The following is an 18,876-nucleotide window of genomic DNA, read 5'->3' on the forward strand; positions in this document are numbered from 1 at the left end:
GGAGGAGGAGGAGGAGGAGGAGGAGGAGGAGGAGGAGGAGGAGGAAAGGAGGAGGAGGAGGAGGAGGAGGAGGAGGAAAAGGAGGAGGAGGAGGAGGAGGAGGAGGAGGAGGAGGAGGAGGAGGAGGAGGAGGAGGAGGAGGAGGAGGAGGAGGAGGAGGAGGAGGAGGAGGAGGGATGATGATGAGAAGAAGAAGAAGAAGAAGAAGAAGAAGAAGAAGAAGAAGAAGAAGAAGAAGAAGAAGAAGAAGAAGAAGAAGAAGAAGAAGAAGAAGAAGAAGAAGAAAGAAGAAGAAGAAGAAGAAGAAGAGGAATAAGAGGAAGAAGGGGAAAGATGAAAAAAGAAGTAAGGGAAGGGGGGGATGAAAAGAGAAGTAAAACCGCAAACCTAAAATAAAGTTATTTCAAACCCCCACTATCAAACCAATCCTGTTTTACTCAGTCCTAAATGCTACTAGATATCAATGCAAGAGCTATTTTGTTGAGAGAAAATAAACGGAATCTGTCTACTTCACTGAAAGAGTACCCACTGATCACATTTTTACTAGCACAGTGAACAAAATGAATACATCTATCCCGTCCTGACCTGTAAAGCAAATTACATTGCAGCATTTGAATATAAAAAGTTAAGTTCTACTGAAGTTGTATGTGATTTAGTTCTATAATTTGTACATTTGGAAAATTTGTAAAATGAAAATGAGATATATAAAAGACACACCATTCATTAAATCAATATGTACTTCTACTGGACAAAATTCTCAATAATAATAAAATTCAATTTTGTATTGTAACAATGAGAAAGTCAAATTTTCATCATTCATTATTTAACATATAAGATAGATTTGTATATTTGCACAGCAAAGAACTGATTTCATTGTACACTTTGTACACAAACAGAAATCTCCGAAACATCAGTCAGAGATTTATAACATGACTAATGTTCAAAATCTGTCCTTAATAACATGTTTGAAAGTCAGCATAAACATTTTTGAAAGTAGATCTTGTCAAAATTAATGTTATTGCTGATAACAATCATAGCCTCACTGCTATAACAAATATACAAACTATAAAATTCTTGCTGAATTGGCAACCTCAGTTACCAATAATATATGTCAAATTAGATTCTGAGAAAACTCAACACATATATGATTAGCTGTACTTTGCAGAATAAAAACCTCAGCAATATAAATCAACATTCTCAACAACATGTTGTTCTTAGAGACTGTATAAAACACATATGAAATACAGTAAATATCTATTACAGCATAACCCTGGATTTACATCACCAGTAAAAGCCTTCAAAAGCTTATCAATACACAACAAGTTACAAGTTATGTATACACAAACATTAAATTGAGTTTGCATTACCAAGAGAATGCAATGCATGATTGCATGCTCTCCTCTGGTAACAACTTTCCCTACTAAGAAATAGTTGATCATTTATGCCAGGCATTTTTATGCCAAAACTTATACACACACAAACACACACATCCAAGGCTTAGACATTCTCTTACTTTGTAATATTTAAGAATTGAAGACAGGTTTGTGCTTATTCTGAAGAATTTTAAGTATAAACATGAGAGGATAAAGGTAGTAAAGGCACATAAGAATCAAAATGTTAAAATCAAACTAATGGGAGATGATGCCTGGGACAAAACCGCTATTAAAAAATAGAAGAAGAAAATAGTGAAAAACAAAATGAAGAGTAAATGAGGAAATAAATGTAGGAAGACTATCTACATTCGTATCAACAGAAGTGATGAGGAAGAACAGGAAGGAAGAGACATTTACAATGTTTTCCAAGTGAAATCTCATGCTCCTCAGTATATAAAAATTACAGTAACAAGACTATATAGTTGATGATACGAATTTTTAAAAACAATGTTTCCACGCATTATTATACTCATAAAAGGGTATTAATGAACACTGCCAATATGCAGATTTATCTAGTCTGCATAACTTGTATGCAAACTTTTTTGCTTTAATCTATATTCAACATTTTTAAAAGGAACCTCTTAATGCCCAATCATTCTTTACACCTTTGTCTTCACAAAGTACAGAGTGTAGAAATTATAGAGCATAAAACTCATGTTGTTGTAATTTTTGAAATATAATAAAATAAAAATAAAACAAATCAATTTCCTAATACAGACATGTATTACCTGTTATAAAAAGGGTTTCCAAATACTGCTAGGTTTATTAAAAAAAGGAAATCTGGGACATTTTTGTTCTCTTGCCTGCCTCTTATTGCTATTCTCACCTTAGTATCAGAGAGAATATTACCTGCAATCTGATGGCTTATTTCCACTTTATAGTAATCCATGTCTATTTCCTATGGTCAATCTTTTGTTTTCCACAAGTATTCTTTTTTTTTTCATAAACCACTTTGCACTCACATTTTCAAGTTCAATATGTCTGACATTTTCACTTTCTATTTTCTAAATTCTCTCTTTTTTTTTCTTTCTTCTCACTGACACACATAATTCAGACCCAAGTTGCCTTGTCTATTAGTTTTTCTTTTTCAGTTTTCATATATCTTTTGGAAGATTTCTGTTATCACTCCAATGTGCCTCCACATCTTTTACATTATTGCACCTATTTTTTTTCCACGGGTGCGGGTGTGACTGCTACTGCTCTGTGAAGTCCCATCAGTGCCTCCAAGCTATGATGCAAAGTGAACTTATCTTAATGCAGGAAAACTGTCAATTCATATATAGCTATTAATTTGAAGTCTCTGTGGTTTTACTTCAAGACATGTAGATATGTTTCAACTGTCTCAAATCCTGAAGATAAGCTTAAAGAAGCAAAAAATAAAAACCCTTGTTAAAAAAGGCACTGTTTATCACAAAATAACTCCTATAATATAAAGAACTGCAATTCAGTAAAGCTGTAAAAAATAAAGAACAACATATCTTCAACTGGAATGATGCTTGGGCTTTTAAATTCTTTAAGTTGGCAAGTGAATTTGATTTTCACTTCAACCAAATTCACATACCATCATCATCATCTTTAGTTCCTTTATGCCACAACATTCTTATACTTTACAGTTTACTAAAACACTCTTAGATCCTAATGGAGCTACTCAGCTTAAAATATTCCAAAATAAAGGACCAAGCAATATCATTATATACACACCCTCATATATATGCACCAACACACATAAAATCACACACAATCATAACATCGTGGCTTGGAGCACTTAGGACACTTCAGCAGAGTTCACGTAATGTTTCCTTTAACTAGAGCAGTCACTCCTCCACACCCTCAGCCTCGTCTCAGAAACCAGGTTTGTCTATAATTGCTACACCGGCGTAGGATCTTCCAATACCCATGTGGGCTGGCAAGAGGGTCCACGCATCAGTCTTTGGGTTATAAACTTCTACAGATGCCAGGTTAGACGTTCCATCATCCCCACCTACTACATACAGCAGGCCATTCAAAGCAATTACTCCTGAAATAATATGTGTTATTATTAGTATTACATTTTTTTTCTAACAGACAATCAAATGAAATGTGATGAAACCAAGATACCCTGGGGTATAATGGGCAATACCTAAGACATCAAAAAGTCACATTAATCCTATGTACAGTCTCTCAAAGCAGTTTAGTTTCTGTTACACAAATCAACTGTGCAGTATCCACCCACAGTATTATAAATCTAGCTTTTAGTTAGTTTGTTTTAGTTTGCTTATTTGTTATTTTTGTATAAAATTCAAACCACTTTGAAGTAGAAATCAAATATTACCCTTTAATAACTTTGATTCTCAGGCATGAGAACTTAATCTATCTTTATGAATTCATGTTTGATTATCTACAGAGCTGTATAAAATGTAATTTAATAAATGGATAATTCACTGCAAAATGAGACAAAGACCATTTTTACATTACATAGAAAACTGCAACCACACATACCAGCATTCCTTCGGCAGAGATTCATGTCGGCAACTGGACTCCAACAATTGGTGTCAGGATTGTACACCTCCACACTTTTTCTAACCAAAGGACCATCATGCCCACCCACAGCATACAGAAGACCATCAAGGACTCCAACACCTGGTGATTACCAAGGAAACACATGAAATTAGTGCTATTGTTCTTATCCAAGTTCAAAAGTGCACCTAATAACAATATCAAGGTAAGATGCCAAATGCCTTCTTTGTATCAATCATACATACCAGCTCCACTTCTGCGAGCTGACATTTCAGCTACTGAAGTCCAGACATCTGACTCAGGACAGTAACACTCTACTGATGCCAGGCATTGTCGTGATGCTCCATCATACCCACCAACCTTCCAGAATGATAAAAGACATCATTACCTATTTACATTCTTTTTATATTCTCAATAGATACTGATAAAAGCTTCTCTGTTGAATTTACTTTTTTTCATTATCATTATAAGACCAGCAGAAATCTATTTGTAAAATTAGACTCAAGATAATATATATTCTAAAGCTGGTATTCAACTAAACTGCAGCATATACTAGTTGCTAAATACAATATTTGTTTCAGCTAATGACTACAAAATTTGGAAGCTCTCCTTCTTGCTATATACTGCAAGCAGCACCAAGTCCAGTTTCCTTAACTGTGTAGTTCTCAATTTGAGGACTAAGGTACTGATAATCTTTACTGGTACATGGCAGTAGCACACCTACTCCCTTTCCTCCTTTTATTTATTTTTTAAGTGAAAAGAAAAAGCATCTTCCCTGCCATACTTAGGTGGCAATTTTTGAAGATGGGACTGAGAGCAGTCAGGATGCTGTTTTGCAACTTTTTCAATCTTAAACCTTATATCCACATTATGCTTCTCCAAAACTGTGTATTTTCATAAGCATAAAATAGTTAGCTCTAGTTGTTGTTTTTTATCATATTCATTCATCAGTTGTATTTTCATCAGCCTGTATTTATAACCAAAAATACGTGAAGAAAACAAAGAAAAAAAAATGAATAAGAAAAGACACACTTCCAGATAACTTCAAAGTACTCTTCCTTCCTTAGACATTATAAAGTGTTCTTTGAGTTTACCATCTTGATATCTTTCTTTGTTCCTCTGTATTTTCCATCTCCTGACACTCCAACTCAGACTTTAACATTCTGGGAAAGTCATCATCCATTTCAAGATGTCAGTGTTGGATTTCACTTACTTTTATTAGAACACAAACCATGTAACTGAAAAGAGCATGTTTATTAAGACTGACTTTTCTTCAGTCAGTGCATATCAGCAAAATATAATCTGGCTACAATTTTCAAGCCAAAACCACACCAAATATAAAACCAGAAACTTTTAATTTTCTTTCCATAAAAATGTGTAATATCCAAAATATGCAAACTATGGATCAGAAAGAAGAAGAAGAAAAACAAAAGTCACTATGCTAACCACTGTTTACACCACAGATAAAAAAAATTTTTCCTTCAAAATCACCAATGAGCCAGTTACGAGTAGTGCCTGTCTCGCCTGTTTACCCTTTTCTTTAATTTACAAAAATATTTTATGTCATCTTATTTTGCTATTACTAATGTTTATATCATTATAGTAATTATAATATTATAATTATAAAAATAACACCATCGTTATTCATAGCCCTAGTAAAAAATATATTTTCCCGCCAATTCAAGAAAAGGTGAAATCAGGTAAGGAAGAGCCTTAAAAAATGAACCCAGCATTTTCACCATTTTTTATTAATTTTCCCTGGCAGCAATGGGTTAATCTACTATGGTTGCAACTGCATAGGAATAAGATTATTATTTTATTAGAGTACTCACAGCATAAAGAAAACCACTGACAACGCCAACACCAACAGATGAGCGACGTGTTGACATTGGGGCGATCATTCTCCACTCATAAGTTTTTGAATCATACATTTCTGCACTATTTAATCCAGTCGAACCATCAAAACCACCAACCTGCAAAAATATATCAACATATACATATGAATCATAATATTTAAGTAAATGTACATGTGTGTGTGTATGTGCATGTGCACGTGTCTGCATATTTAGTAATCTTCTACAACACAGACATAAAAATAACTTATGTTAAAAAATAAAAACTTACAGCATATATGCATCCATTAAGTGTGGCAACTCCCAAGGTTGATCTACGTGCTTCCATGCTGGCACAGGAAGACCAAGAATCCCGCGTTGGGTCATACACATCAACCGTTCGTACTCGGAGAGCACCATTGAATCCCCCAACAGCATACACTTTGCCATTGATAACAGCTATTCCACATCTGGGGAGGAAAAAAAGTTTATACTATATATAATATTCTGGAAAATTGCTTAAAATGTTTAAAGACTGAGAAATAAAGACAGTTTTGCAACATAGACAAAGAGACAGTTATCCACAGTCACTGCTATCCAGATATGTGCACGAATGCTCCTCCCCCCACACATACCCATACTTAATCACACATACATACAGACACTCATACTCCATACAAATACACTCTTTTTGACAACCTAAGGTTTGCATTTTCATACCTAAAACTGAAGTCATTTGAAGATCATAGAACAACTGTCTTTCCCTAAAAAAGCCACCACTATTCTTTGTGGATTTCATTTTCAAATTGCATATAGTATAGTTCAACTTTCAGCTTACTGACCAACTATATAAAAGCAAGATTGTGTATCTATCATTCCATATATTTTACATAAATCTCTGTCTGTCAATTCATCTGTTTTTACTTATCAACCGGTGCATTGTTCAACTGGATGAACTCAGCACTGACAGGTGCTTAATATGCCAAGCTGAACTACATGCCAGGCACTATGTGCAGTTTGCTGTTCAAGGAATATATAGGAAGCATGGGAAATGTATTTCTCCACTCTACAAATTTGATTGCAGCAGTTGTGATTTTCTATGGAACAAGGCTAAAAAGGAACTCCTCAGTGACTGCAGGCATGACCAAACAAGTGAACAATGTTTACTGCACACACCTTAGAACAGACTTGATGCGAGTGGCATGGAGATACATGCAACCCAAAAAGTTCATTTATGCTATTCCTATATGTACATGTCATCTGTCAGCAATGGGTTAATTCACCTATGCTCAATGTAAACTTCACTAAAAATGACACATAACTGTATAACTATTAAGCAACAAATTTCTAAATATTTCTACATCTATATATTTAAGGTCCATAAAATTCTTTACCTGCATCTTCTGGTGGGCATCTCTGCTACAGGAAACCATCGTTCATCTTTAAAATCATAACACTCCACACTGCGTATTGCCTTTGGTGCCTGGCCACCTACTACAAGCAGAACCTGGAGGCAAAGGATTATTTTGATATAAGAAATAGTACAGCAGTAAAACTAAAAAAAAAATTACAGCTTAAAAGTTCACTGGTAACAAAGGATATGCACACTATCATTCCAGTTTAAGACAAAATAACAGGAACACTATACAACTACTTGGAATACACTGTATTTTTTTTTTTCTTTTAATTATTATCATTGTTATTTCTTGAATTTGGTGCCATGCTTAATTGTCACATGGTTTAAATACAATAAAAAAAATAATCTAATGGAAAAACAAAGAGCCAATACTGATTAGGTATGCAATGAAGTTTGTTTGAAAGCAATTTCATTTGTAGCTTTTCTACAAATTTCTATACACAATCTCCAATAGGGTATTATTAATAAAAAAAAAACTTGAAGGCACATGGTCATTTAGCAGTTGACAGAGAGAATATATTTAACTGTCAACACATATAATCTGCAGATGTTATAAGTATAATTTTAAAATTTTCAGAACATAAAAAAAATATCTAACAAAGTAGTTTAAGGAAACTTTTCTCTAGCACAGATTAATTCCAAATATTTTCTTTATAATTATTCTTGAAGTTTAGAGTTATTCGTTGTGTAATTTGCATGGCAGTGATATAGTGGAGAATGTATTCATGCTCACCACTCTCTTACTTCTTAAAAACATGAACAATGTTGCATTTGGAACTGTTCATCCAACTCAAACAGATGAGCAAACAAGTCAGAAAAAATATCTAACTTAGTATGACTTCTTTTGATATGTCATCAACTCTCAACTCCCCAATTCAGAGCAGACTAAGTTTAACAAAACTGTCATTAAACTAACATGTTCATATTTCATCAATCCCTCAAAATAACTAACATACACATGTTTTTATGGCATGTAACTCTTCATATGTGTATGTATGTGGCTGTAATTCCTCAATAACAGATAATCACATAAAAATTAGAGACCCATGTCATCTGCCATTTAACAAGCTGTCCCTCCAAACTGGACGAGCAGGCCTGAACAGGGGATTGGATGTACAGAAAATAAAAATAACAGTAAGAAACCACAGATGAAGGGCTTAGAGCTACAATTGTGAAAAACAGGTCCATCCAAGTTAACAAGCTGTCCTTCCAAACTGGACGAGCAGGCCTGAACAGGGGATTGGATGTACAGAAAATAAAAATAACAGTAACAACATATGATCTTACTTTTGGAAGTCCAACTGGCTGTCTGGGTTTTGTTCTAGGTGACTTGAACAGGGCCTTCTGTTCTCCTTTAAGTAGATGGTATTTCATGGCTTCTATTAAGTAATCTTTACCTGTAAATCAATGCCCTTTCATTAATAACTAGTTTTATACATTCTGTAAACACTCTTACAGTTCAGAAGCAACATTCACATTAACATATGGTTATATATTTAAGAAAATTGCTGTTTTCTCCTGTAATTAGGTTTTGCCAACCTACTTTGTAATGAGAATTCACAATAAAGCTTATAGTTCTATTCAAATGAAAAACCTGACTAAACTTAAAGAAGCCTTGTGTGAATTACAGTGTCAAAGGCCTCCCCCTAAAATATATAGGTCTATGTGTGTGCAGACATTTGTAGGGGTATCCATCAGTTTATAAGCTTGCATGTATGTAATTGTGAATGTGTATGTGCATGTGCTTGTTCCTGTGAGTGTAAAGACATACAAACAAGTGTGGTATTCCATAAAAGTATACTGTGAATAGATATTGCATCTTTAACCTATATAAGGTGCCTAATAAGCCCCTCAAAAAGAAAAAACTGGCATTCCCTAATACCATGCAAGGCTGACAAGTGGTGGATGGAGATTCATGCGAGGAAACTTTAATTCTGGTTGTTTGCTTTAAAATCTGGACAGACACTACTTTCAGCTAAGGATTATTTTACAATAGCAAAATAAACTAATACACACCCCTGTTACTTTTTTGCATATTAATTTACTCTTTTATTATATTTTCCTTTTACTCCCTCAGTTATTTAGATTTGAAGGATTCTTTACAATTAGTATTTTATGATACTAGAAAAATTCCCCAATGTTCATTTGTGAAAAAAAAAAAAAAAAAATGCCTGATAAATTACATCAATACAGCCATTAATACCATTATAGCGAAACTCCCTGTTCACCTTTTTGCAATTTAACTTGGTATTGCAGAATGGGGTGAGACATTGATTTGGATACTTTATAGGACTACTTTGAAATGAAGATGATGATCCAGAGCTGACAGAGATGATGGATGATACAGTGACCAAGAGAATGGCATCTCACATGGAATCAAAGGAAGAAGGCCATGGAGGGCGGGAATAACTCTACCTCATCCCATCAACACCCTGCACTTAAGGGTCAAACCATCTACAGATCTCTCCCTGACTCCCCACCACACACATTCGCATAACCACCTCACCCAGCAGTGAACAATTTCATATTAAATTGCCTCATGAGCTCATAACTAAAATGTATATCATCAGCTTTCATTTTTCATGTTTTCGTCCAACTGCCATTTGAGTTCTCTGTCTTAAAGTTTCATTTCCTGCTCTAGGTGTAGGTCTTTTTGTTTTGGGTTACAACTGTTTTTCCATGAAGGCAACACTTTATAAAAGCAATCACTTTTTTTTTTCTTTCTTTTTTCTTAATCATCAGATTTTCCCCCTTATCTAACCTTTCTAAGCAACAGACAATAATCGAGTAATACAACTTTGTGACAATCAAGTATCAGAGTATCATCATCAATATGCTTCTGTAGAGCTTTCATGAAATCCTGCAAAATGGTACCTTGGAACAAACTGAAGTACCAACACCTCTCAAGATAATATTACAATATCAACTACCATTCCAAACAGTAAAACTTCACACTGACATCAGCAAAGCTGTCTGCCTGCCATACCAACAATAAAATACCTCAAAGACCAAACAGACAAAGTTTCCAAACTTACACTGAGTATCTTGCTTGAGCAATGGCTCCTCCTCCACACGCTGGATGAGATAGTCTTGTGACAGGAGAGGTAATCTTACATATTCCATCAGCTCTGCCAAATACTGCTCTCTATTGGGTAAGTCTCCACCCACCCAACTCATGACACACTCAAAAACCTAGAGAACATCAAAGAAGAGGTGAAAATATTGTAGTCTACTTCACACAACTGATGCCTATCTCAATAAAAAAAGGCTACTGCTGTGACTAGAAAGAAACCAAAAATTTGAATTCTCCCATTCATGAAAAAAAACTTTCTTCTGCGACAAACATTATGAGGATGATAACAATAGCAATTCAAGCTGATCAGGGAATCAGCTCTGAAAAGTAATATTGTTACTATTACTAAACAAGAGGCTGCACTTAACCAAATGCATTAAGTGTCCAACTGGCAAAGATAAAAATAGTTACATTTTTTATTCCCCCTCCCTATTTTTTTAAATATCCGTATAATCCATTCATTATATGTCTACAATCTTTCATATAACAACAGTGCAAGGCCCTTTCTATATTACTACTAACTATACTGACATGATTACAATTGTGTTCTGTATGAATGCCTTCTGCAAGCAACTTTTTTTTTTTTTTACAACACATTAAGCTCAGTGTATTGAGATTGCATGAAATAGATGATTACAAGTATCAAACCATGTAAGATATTTTTCTTGAAAAAAATATGGAACATACACCACTCTTACCTTTTCCTCTGAGGGAGTTGTGAGTCTATCACTGGATATTAACTTTATGACTTGTTGTGAAGTTAAAGACAGGAACTCTTCACACTCAACAACTTCACTATGAAGAGATAAAAATATATTAGCAGGGCATGTGAGCTAAGCAATTAATTTCTTTCTTTGGAGGTTTAAAGAATCTTCATTACATGTCAGATTACAACATTAACTAATACATCTTGCATTCTTAATTCTTAGAATGCTTACCAAAAATGCTGTTCTACATAGCTCTCTGCAATGGAAAGCAGCTCTAAACACCCATGTAGATCAGCAAATGCACGTATGCCAAGGCAATTTGTAGGGTGAAGCTGAGACTGGAGGAAGTCACAGCAAGCATCTCTGACGTCTGTTAGCTGCAACAAGTTGGCTGCTGGGAGAAGTACCTGCAAAAAAAAAAAAAAAAAATAATAATAATAATAATAAAATAATAATAATAAATTCATACAAAATTAAATAAATGAATAAAAAAATAAATTAATTAATAATAATAATTTGTAGACTATTCCATGTGCTTAAATACTCCTATTCATGCTATAAACACAATGATCCTCCTCCCCTTAGTTACAAAAAATAAACTGCTCTATTATCTCAGTATATTATAAGATATATTCCTCTAGTTTGACACTTAAAGAGACATTTTTACTGCTCTGAAATGTCTTCTTTTCATCTTTTAACTTATCAAACATTATTTAGAGATGCAAGTCTAATTTTAACTGCTCTGTACATAAAGCTTATTTCTTGACTACACTGCATTAGTACCATGAAGAAAAAAAGTGTACATCTAACATTTACTTGAAACAAGCAATATCTATCTTACAATAGATACTGCAATACTTTGCTTTTTTTCTTTACTGATTTTGTGCACTGCATGAACTGCAATTGCATTTATGTAGCAAAACAAACAGGTATTTTCACCTAGTTATTATGTGGTAAGAGTACAATAAAGTTCTAGTAAATACTTTTATCATGCATTTTCAAAGCCAAACATTATTTTCACCAAATTATATATAAGGGTGAAGATAGTAAAACAGACTATAATTTCTCAATGTAACTGTAAAAAATATAGATACCCCTAACTCTTTCAAATACTGAGTATCCAGAGAAACCATATAATAATTTACTAAGGCAAAACATTATAAACATCCACCAACAAGATGTAAATAAGGAGATATGCCATGACAGCACACTCCCACTTCTTCCAACTATACAATTAGCTCCACTATGCAGAAATATTGCAACATATCTTTCCAATTAAAGTGTTAATGCAGCATACTGAACAAAGTACAGGAAAACAGTATTTTGATAATCATGTCCATAATAATAGTAAAATGTAAACAAGAAAATAAAAGATAATAATAAACAGACAAATCAACTTTGGCTTACCTGCACATTTTCCTCAGTAACAAGGACTTCAGCTGTATAAACATAATCAATAAGGAGCTGGAGTGCACTGCCATCTATATCTTGTAATACTATTCTATCTTGCCGGCTCTCTTCGAAGCCTGAAGAAAATACAGATTTGTCATACAGTGTGAAAACAGTTAATATATTCCTAAAATTAAATTTGTCTATTTAGTTTATTTTGGGTGTCATGATAGTAAAGAGAAAAGTTAAAAATGTAAATTTGTAACAAAATTAATATACATAACATTCTGTCTTAATTGTAAAAGTATGTTTCTATAATTAATTCATTGGATCCTGGTGATGCAGACGTCTCAATACACAGAAAAGAGAACAATACAAAAAGATTTTAAAAATAACAAAATTATACAATTTTAATTATTGTTACTCTTACTGCACTGAGTGTAAGCTACATGGATAGATTATATAGATCATGAGACAGCATAACAAATGACATATTATGAACATGGGAAAAGGGCAAAACTGCAGAAACACATCTGCAGAAAAGAAAACAAAACTAAATGCACTGCAAATAGGAGGCAAGGGGTTTAAACACCACCTGTGAGTGTTGCTGTCAGCCAAAGGCACACAGCTGGGAGATTTACCCCTCAAAAAAACCTAAAATTCAGATTTTGTGCCATGTGCAAGCCACAAAACACCTGGATTCAATGGGTTAAATAAATCAATCATTCCAAGCTTTAAAATGCTATTACTGATTATACTATAAGTTACTATAAAATGTAATACACAACTTTTTTTAATTGCATCTAGTTTTATCATATGTAAAAGAATGTGTGTGTGTGTGTGTGGGGGGGGGGGGGGGTATTAAAAAAAAAAAAGAAAAAAAAAAAAAAAAAAAAAAAAAAACTACCTACTTTTAAAAAATGTAAGATAAATTATTGCATGTAAACAAAAATCTAACTATATAACTCACTGGTAAACATGGCGTGAAAGTACGGACTGCATGATGCAAGCACCATTTTATGGGCTGGTACCTCTACACTGTCAGCTACCAGGACGACGTCACATAGCTGACTCTGCCTACAGTACAACAAACAATAAATACACCTTTTGCAATGAACGGACAACTCAAAAAATCTTTATAATTATTACTGAAGATGATTAGGTATACCCTAACCTGTACAAATTCATGCTCACAAATCAAAATCAAACATTTTATTATTCACACGTAAATCACAAGGCACCTCAGTAATTTGTACTTGGTTCTTACCTTCTCATTAGATTCAAATTATCGAAAGCTCTCGGAAAATGTTGAGGATTTCTGTAGGGTAGCTTGTGTTTAGTCTCCGAGCGAGGGATGTGTTTCTGAGAACTTTCATCCAGCGAGTTTTGACTAGCATGGCGGAGTAAGAGCCTGCTGCTGCAATGTGGGAAATAAGACCGTTAGTGTCCACAATCAATATTACTTACATTATCCACCAACATTATCAATATCAATATTATATGATTGACCTACATCAATACCACCTCATACTATCCACCAACATTATCATTATCACCTTATATGATCCACCTAAAAGAAAACACATGAGCCAACGCCATGACCACCAACGCTCCAGCAAAATGCAAACAAAACTCCTCCACATAATTTCTGGCTAACTAGTGCTTTGACAATAATTGGCCGAGGATATCTGCAACCTTTATTTCACCAGCTTATACGTGAGGGATGTTTGTTGATTGCTGCTCCAGTGGTAAGCGCAGAGCCCATGACACTGCTTGATGCACATCTCAGTGGATTTAGAAGAGTGACTGTGCGCTTACCTTTACTTGCCACAGATTATTTTTTATGCACGCTAGGATTGCTTTACAAATTTTTTTAACCATGACTTTAGTTTTTTTTCTTTTTTCTCTCTTCACAGCCCTATTGTAATTAGGTTTAATTACCTAACCAACATAAGTGATGATATTTGTCAAAGATTGGTGACTTTTTATTGTATAATTTACAGGCAATCATTATTATTTCCAAGGAACCTGATTAGGTTGCAGTCAATTATTTTTTTGGCAAGTTTTTTGCTTTCCTTCTTTTTTCTGGTTACTTATTGAGGCAACAAAGACTTTAGCTACTCATTCTGCAGACTTTTTCACATTACCATATCTCTTTTTGATAGAATTAAATTCTTTATCATCCGCACACAATATCAAAATCATACAGCCTGTCTTGTGAGATTATTTTTTTTTGCATTCATGGCCCTTAAATATAGATAGATAGATAGATAGGTATAAAGATAGATAGATAGATAGATAGATAGATAGATAGATAGATAGATAGATAGATAGATAGATAGATAGATAGATAGATAGATAGATAGACAGACAGGTAGGTAGGTAGGTAAGTAGGTAGATAGATAAATAGAGATTGATGGATACAAATAAATAAATAAGTACAAAATAACATACAAATCTCACTTCTGCTAGGAGTGTCATCTGTCAGATGAATACCATCCACTGACAATTAGTATACATACACCTCTAAGGCCTATAAACTAAATCTGTAAACCATGATAGGACCCTGCACACTAGATCAAGGAGAAAATATGAATGTAGCAAGGAAATTGGTCCACATGAAATAACTTAGGCAAACAAAGGGGTAAAAAGACCAGAAAAAAACATGACACATTTGATCTTCCTGAAACTGAAAGGAGGATGCTTGTAGCTGAAGGATTTGTATCAATAAATTAGTTTTTAGTTGCCATTTTCATGCATTTCCTTTTCAAATCTTGGTGTCTAAATTTCTTGCCTCAAGTTGGTAAGTCTACCCCTTCTAATGTTGATATAACACATTGTATAGAATATCATCTATGGCCTCATAATAATCATGATAAGAAATACAAATTCCATTTCTTAATATAGAAACTCTGGCATATTATCAAACAATGGTAAACTGATGTTATGATAATCAACCTGGATACTTGAATCTTTGGTTAAGTGGTTTGTCCAAGTTGTAAGTACTGTTACCTTAATAATTGATTATTACGGAAACATGAGTGTAGAAAGTAGGGTAAATGTGTTTCCTGTCCTTCCAATGCTTCCCTCATGCAATCCCTTTGGGAGTGGATTAAGTAATCCTAGATCTAGAAGTATGTTCTACTGTACATTCTACCCGACTGTTTATAATCACTTTCTGCATCTTGGCTAAAGCTTATGGTGATTACCCTTTCATCTAGCCTAACATCAATTTGGCAAAATCATATTTATTTCTATACTACCTAGCGAGTTTCAACTTACAAATGATCACCAAATGCACCTAACTGGCTTCAATCATCTTATTTAGACACATCACAGTTGGATATATGTTGGAGATTATAAGGACTTTCTTTGTACTTTTTTTATAAATACTTTTCAATTTCATTTGCATTTTCCATGTGAACCTTAGTTATTGAGATAAAGACTATAATGACATAATATTATGCAATTGTCATGCATGGACTAAATGCAGCAGGTATCATAACTATGATGTGACCTATATTAGTCTAGATCAAGTACACATATAAATGTGTATGCTTGCTCTCTCTCTCTCTCTCTCTCTCTCTCTCTCTCTCTCTCTCTCTCTCTCTCTCTCTCTCTCTCTCTCTCTCTCTCTCTCTCTCTCTCTCTCTCTCTCTCTCTCTCTCCACACATATGCACACAACTGCGAACATGCACACATTATAATGGTTAACATAAGCATGGTTAGAAGTAATTTTTTTCTTCTTTTTTTCTTAAACATATAACTGACTATATACAGCTCTTATATTTTTGCTTATCCAGAATCCTTATTTTATGAATACCAGATTTTTTTCCAAATATGTTTTGACATATACAAATGAAAAGAAGTGGAAATAAACCTTGAAGGATAGTCATCCTCTTAACACTACGCACCACGGCTGCAAATCACCCCTATTTCCTGTGCAAATGCGTGCACTAGTACAAAACATACTCCATGCCAAGAGTTGCCAGATGTGCTGAATTTGTTTTATAAATAGAACTATCTCACAGTTTGGGAATCAGTCAGCTTACATTAATCTAGAAAAAATTCAATCTGTCCTTTCATCCAACTTTCCTTGAATATCTGCACCATTCATAGGCATTTTAATCACCATTTCTTCGTATTCTCCCTCTCTGATTAGCATTGACACTGGTTGACATAATTCCTACTATCTTTGAAAAACATGGAATAAAATAGAATAAATAAATATATAAACACAAAACAATCCCTTGCTTTCTGTATATCATCTATTTTCCTTTTGAAAAATACTTATTTAAAATGTGTGAGGGAGTAAATATTGTTCAGAATAAGATCACATGAACAACACAAGAGAATCTATAGTTTGTGTTCCAGCACACCAATGCGGTTCATCTACACACATGACAAGATATGGAGCATACTGTCATATAACTAACACCTGTTTCCTCTTTTATGCCATGCACACAATTTTGTTCAAGACTCACACAGTTTCAAAATTTTCATTCTACCCAAAAGCTCAAAGTTTGTTTACAGTCACAATCGGCCTTATAGCTTGGGATAGTTCCTTGCTTACTGTCAAATAACCATGGAGGACGATAGCTCTACCTTTCCAGAACATAAACGGCAGAAGTTATCTCTGCCAAGTGCAAGGAGACGGAGGTTGCAATGGCATTAGCCGTATAGGATTCGCAGAGCTTCATGCATAATCTTGATCCTAGCCTAACTTTCTGCAAATTATTTCTATGAGGAAAATATCATTCTTTCATATGTTCCTCATGGTCATCACCTCATTTTTCCTCACACTCGCGCAGCGCAAATCTGCACATCTACCGAATGGCCTCACTATCCTTTGTATCAACACTGCGATACATTATCCAGAAATCGCAAAACTCAAATCCAAAGCAATCGGAGACAAATCGCCGAATATCAGAGCTAGAAACACCACGTCTGTCTTTGTCCTTGACAGATCCCTAAGCTAGCCTAGGTGTCTGATCCTTGTCTTGGTTCGTGTGAAATAAAAACAAATTTCTAAATTCACAGTGAACGTCATTCAGCAAGAGAAACAAACGACATGCAAATCATCACATCCCAAATAACAAAAAAAAACAAAAAACAAAAAACAAAACAAACTACCTACATCACTCTTATAAACAAACCCACGAAGGTGCAAAAACAACCACAAAAAACAAACACAAAAAGAAACAAAACAACAACAGAAAACAAACACACAAAACCACCCCACGAACAAAAACAAAACCAAAACAACACCCAAACCCTTAATACACACCAATGAACAAAAGAAAAGACCGAGAAAATAAGACGAAAAGACCAAAAGAAAACAAAAGTCACAGAATCCACCTTCCCGGACCCTCGACTCGCCCGTGTTTCCCCCTCCGTCTCCTCCTCCTTTTATCTTCTCTTTCTCCCTCTTCCTCTCCTTCTCTTCCCCTCTTCCTCACCTGAACTGCTTCTCCAGGTTCTCCGTGTCAGAGTCCATGGCTGCGGCAGGCGGAGGATCCAGGAGGGAGGCCAGAGCACGAGGGAGAGCCTACGAGAGGGACATGGCTGGGAGTTCGCGGCGGCCACCTGCGGCAGATGGACGGCGGCTCAAGGTGACCGGCAGATGGCTCTCGCGCTCTTGCTCTTGCTCTCGCTCGCGCTCTTTCGCTTTCGTCGCTCTGGCGCTTTCTCTTTTGTCTCTTGCGTCGCTCTTGCTTTTTATCTTTGGTCTCATGCGTCGCTCTTGCTCTTTCTCTTTTGTCTCTTTCATCGCTCTTGCTCTTGCTCTCGCTCGCGTTCTTTCTCTTTTGTCGCTCTTGCTCTTTCTCTTTGGTCTCTTTCGTCGCTCTTGCTCTTGCTCTCGCTCGCGCTCTTTCGCTTTCGTCGCTCTGGCGCTTTCTCTTTTGTCTCTTGCGTCGCTCTTGCTTTTTATCTTTGGTCTCATGCGTCGCTCTTGCTCTTTCTCTTTTGTCTTCTTTAATCACTCTTGCTCTTGCTCTCGCTCGCGTTCTTTCTCTTTTGTCGCTCTTGCTCTTTCTCTTTTGTCTCTTTCATCGCTCTTGCTCTTGCTCTCGCTCGCGCTCTTTCGCTTTCGTCGCTCTTGCTCTTTCTCTTTTGTCTCTTTCATCGCTCTTGCTCTTGCTCTCGCTCGCGTTCTTTCTCTTTTGTCGCTCTTGCTCTTTCTCTTTTGTCTCTTTCATCGCTCTTGCTCTTGCTCTCGCTCGCGTTCTTTCTCTTTTGTCGCTCTTGCTCTTTCTCTTTTGTCTCTTTCATCGCTCTTGCTCTTGCTCTCGCTCGCGTTCTTTCTCTTTTGTCGCTCTTGCTCTTTCTCTTTGGTCTCTTTCGTCGCTCTTGCTCTTGCTCTCGCTCGCGTTCTTTCTCTTTCGTCGCTCTTGCTCTTTCTCTTTTGTCTCTTTCGTCGCTCTTGCTCTTGCTCTCGCTCGCGTTCTTTCTCTTTCGTCGCTCTTGCTCTTTCTCTTTTGTCTCTTTCGTCGCTCTTGCTCTTGCTCTCGCTCGCGTTCTTTCTCT

General features: G+C 35.3%; 1 protein-coding gene across 1 annotated transcript; it reads right to left on the bottom strand.

The window, feature by feature from the left end:
- Nucleotides 1–268: 268 nt before the first annotated feature.
- LOC125044392 (ring canal kelch homolog) lies at nucleotides 269–17,945 on the bottom strand. The gene is made up of 14 exons (XM_047641036.1): nucleotides 17,808–17,945; nucleotides 13,615–13,764; nucleotides 13,318–13,424; nucleotides 12,366–12,484; nucleotides 11,190–11,365; nucleotides 10,950–11,046; nucleotides 10,214–10,370; nucleotides 8,466–8,575; nucleotides 7,156–7,268; nucleotides 6,054–6,231; nucleotides 5,762–5,902; nucleotides 4,175–4,289; nucleotides 3,912–4,052; nucleotides 269–3,450 (listed from the first exon to the last, which is right to left on the bottom strand). The coding sequence occupies exons 1-14, from the start codon at nucleotides 17,843–17,845 to the stop codon at nucleotides 3,275–3,277; spliced, it is 1,818 nt and encodes a 605-aa protein (XP_047496992.1). The 5' UTR covers nucleotides 17,846–17,945; the 3' UTR covers nucleotides 269–3,274.
- Between the last annotated feature and the right edge of the window lie 931 nt (nucleotides 17,946–18,876).

This window comes from Penaeus chinensis, chromosome 35 (genome assembly GCF_019202785.1).
Source record: "Penaeus chinensis breed Huanghai No. 1 chromosome 35, ASM1920278v2, whole genome shotgun sequence".
Lineage (NCBI taxonomy): Eukaryota > Metazoa > Arthropoda > Malacostraca > Decapoda > Penaeidae > Penaeus > Penaeus chinensis.

What these genes read in the sequence shown, in the direction of transcription:
- LOC125044392 (XM_047641036.1), bottom strand. Translation starts at nt 17,845, where the DNA reads ATGGACTCTGACACGGAGAACCTGGAGAAGCAGTTCAG. An exon ending in TTAATGGATGCATATATGCT is followed by an intron (nt 5,903 to 6,053) that starts GTAAGTTTTTAT and finishes ATATTTTTGCAG; the next exon opens with GTTGGTGGTTTTGATGGTTC. An exon ending in TCAGTGGTTTTCTTTATGCT is followed by an intron (nt 4,290 to 5,761) that starts GTGAGTACTCTA and finishes TCATTCTGGAAG; the next exon opens with GTTGGTGGGTATGATGGAGC.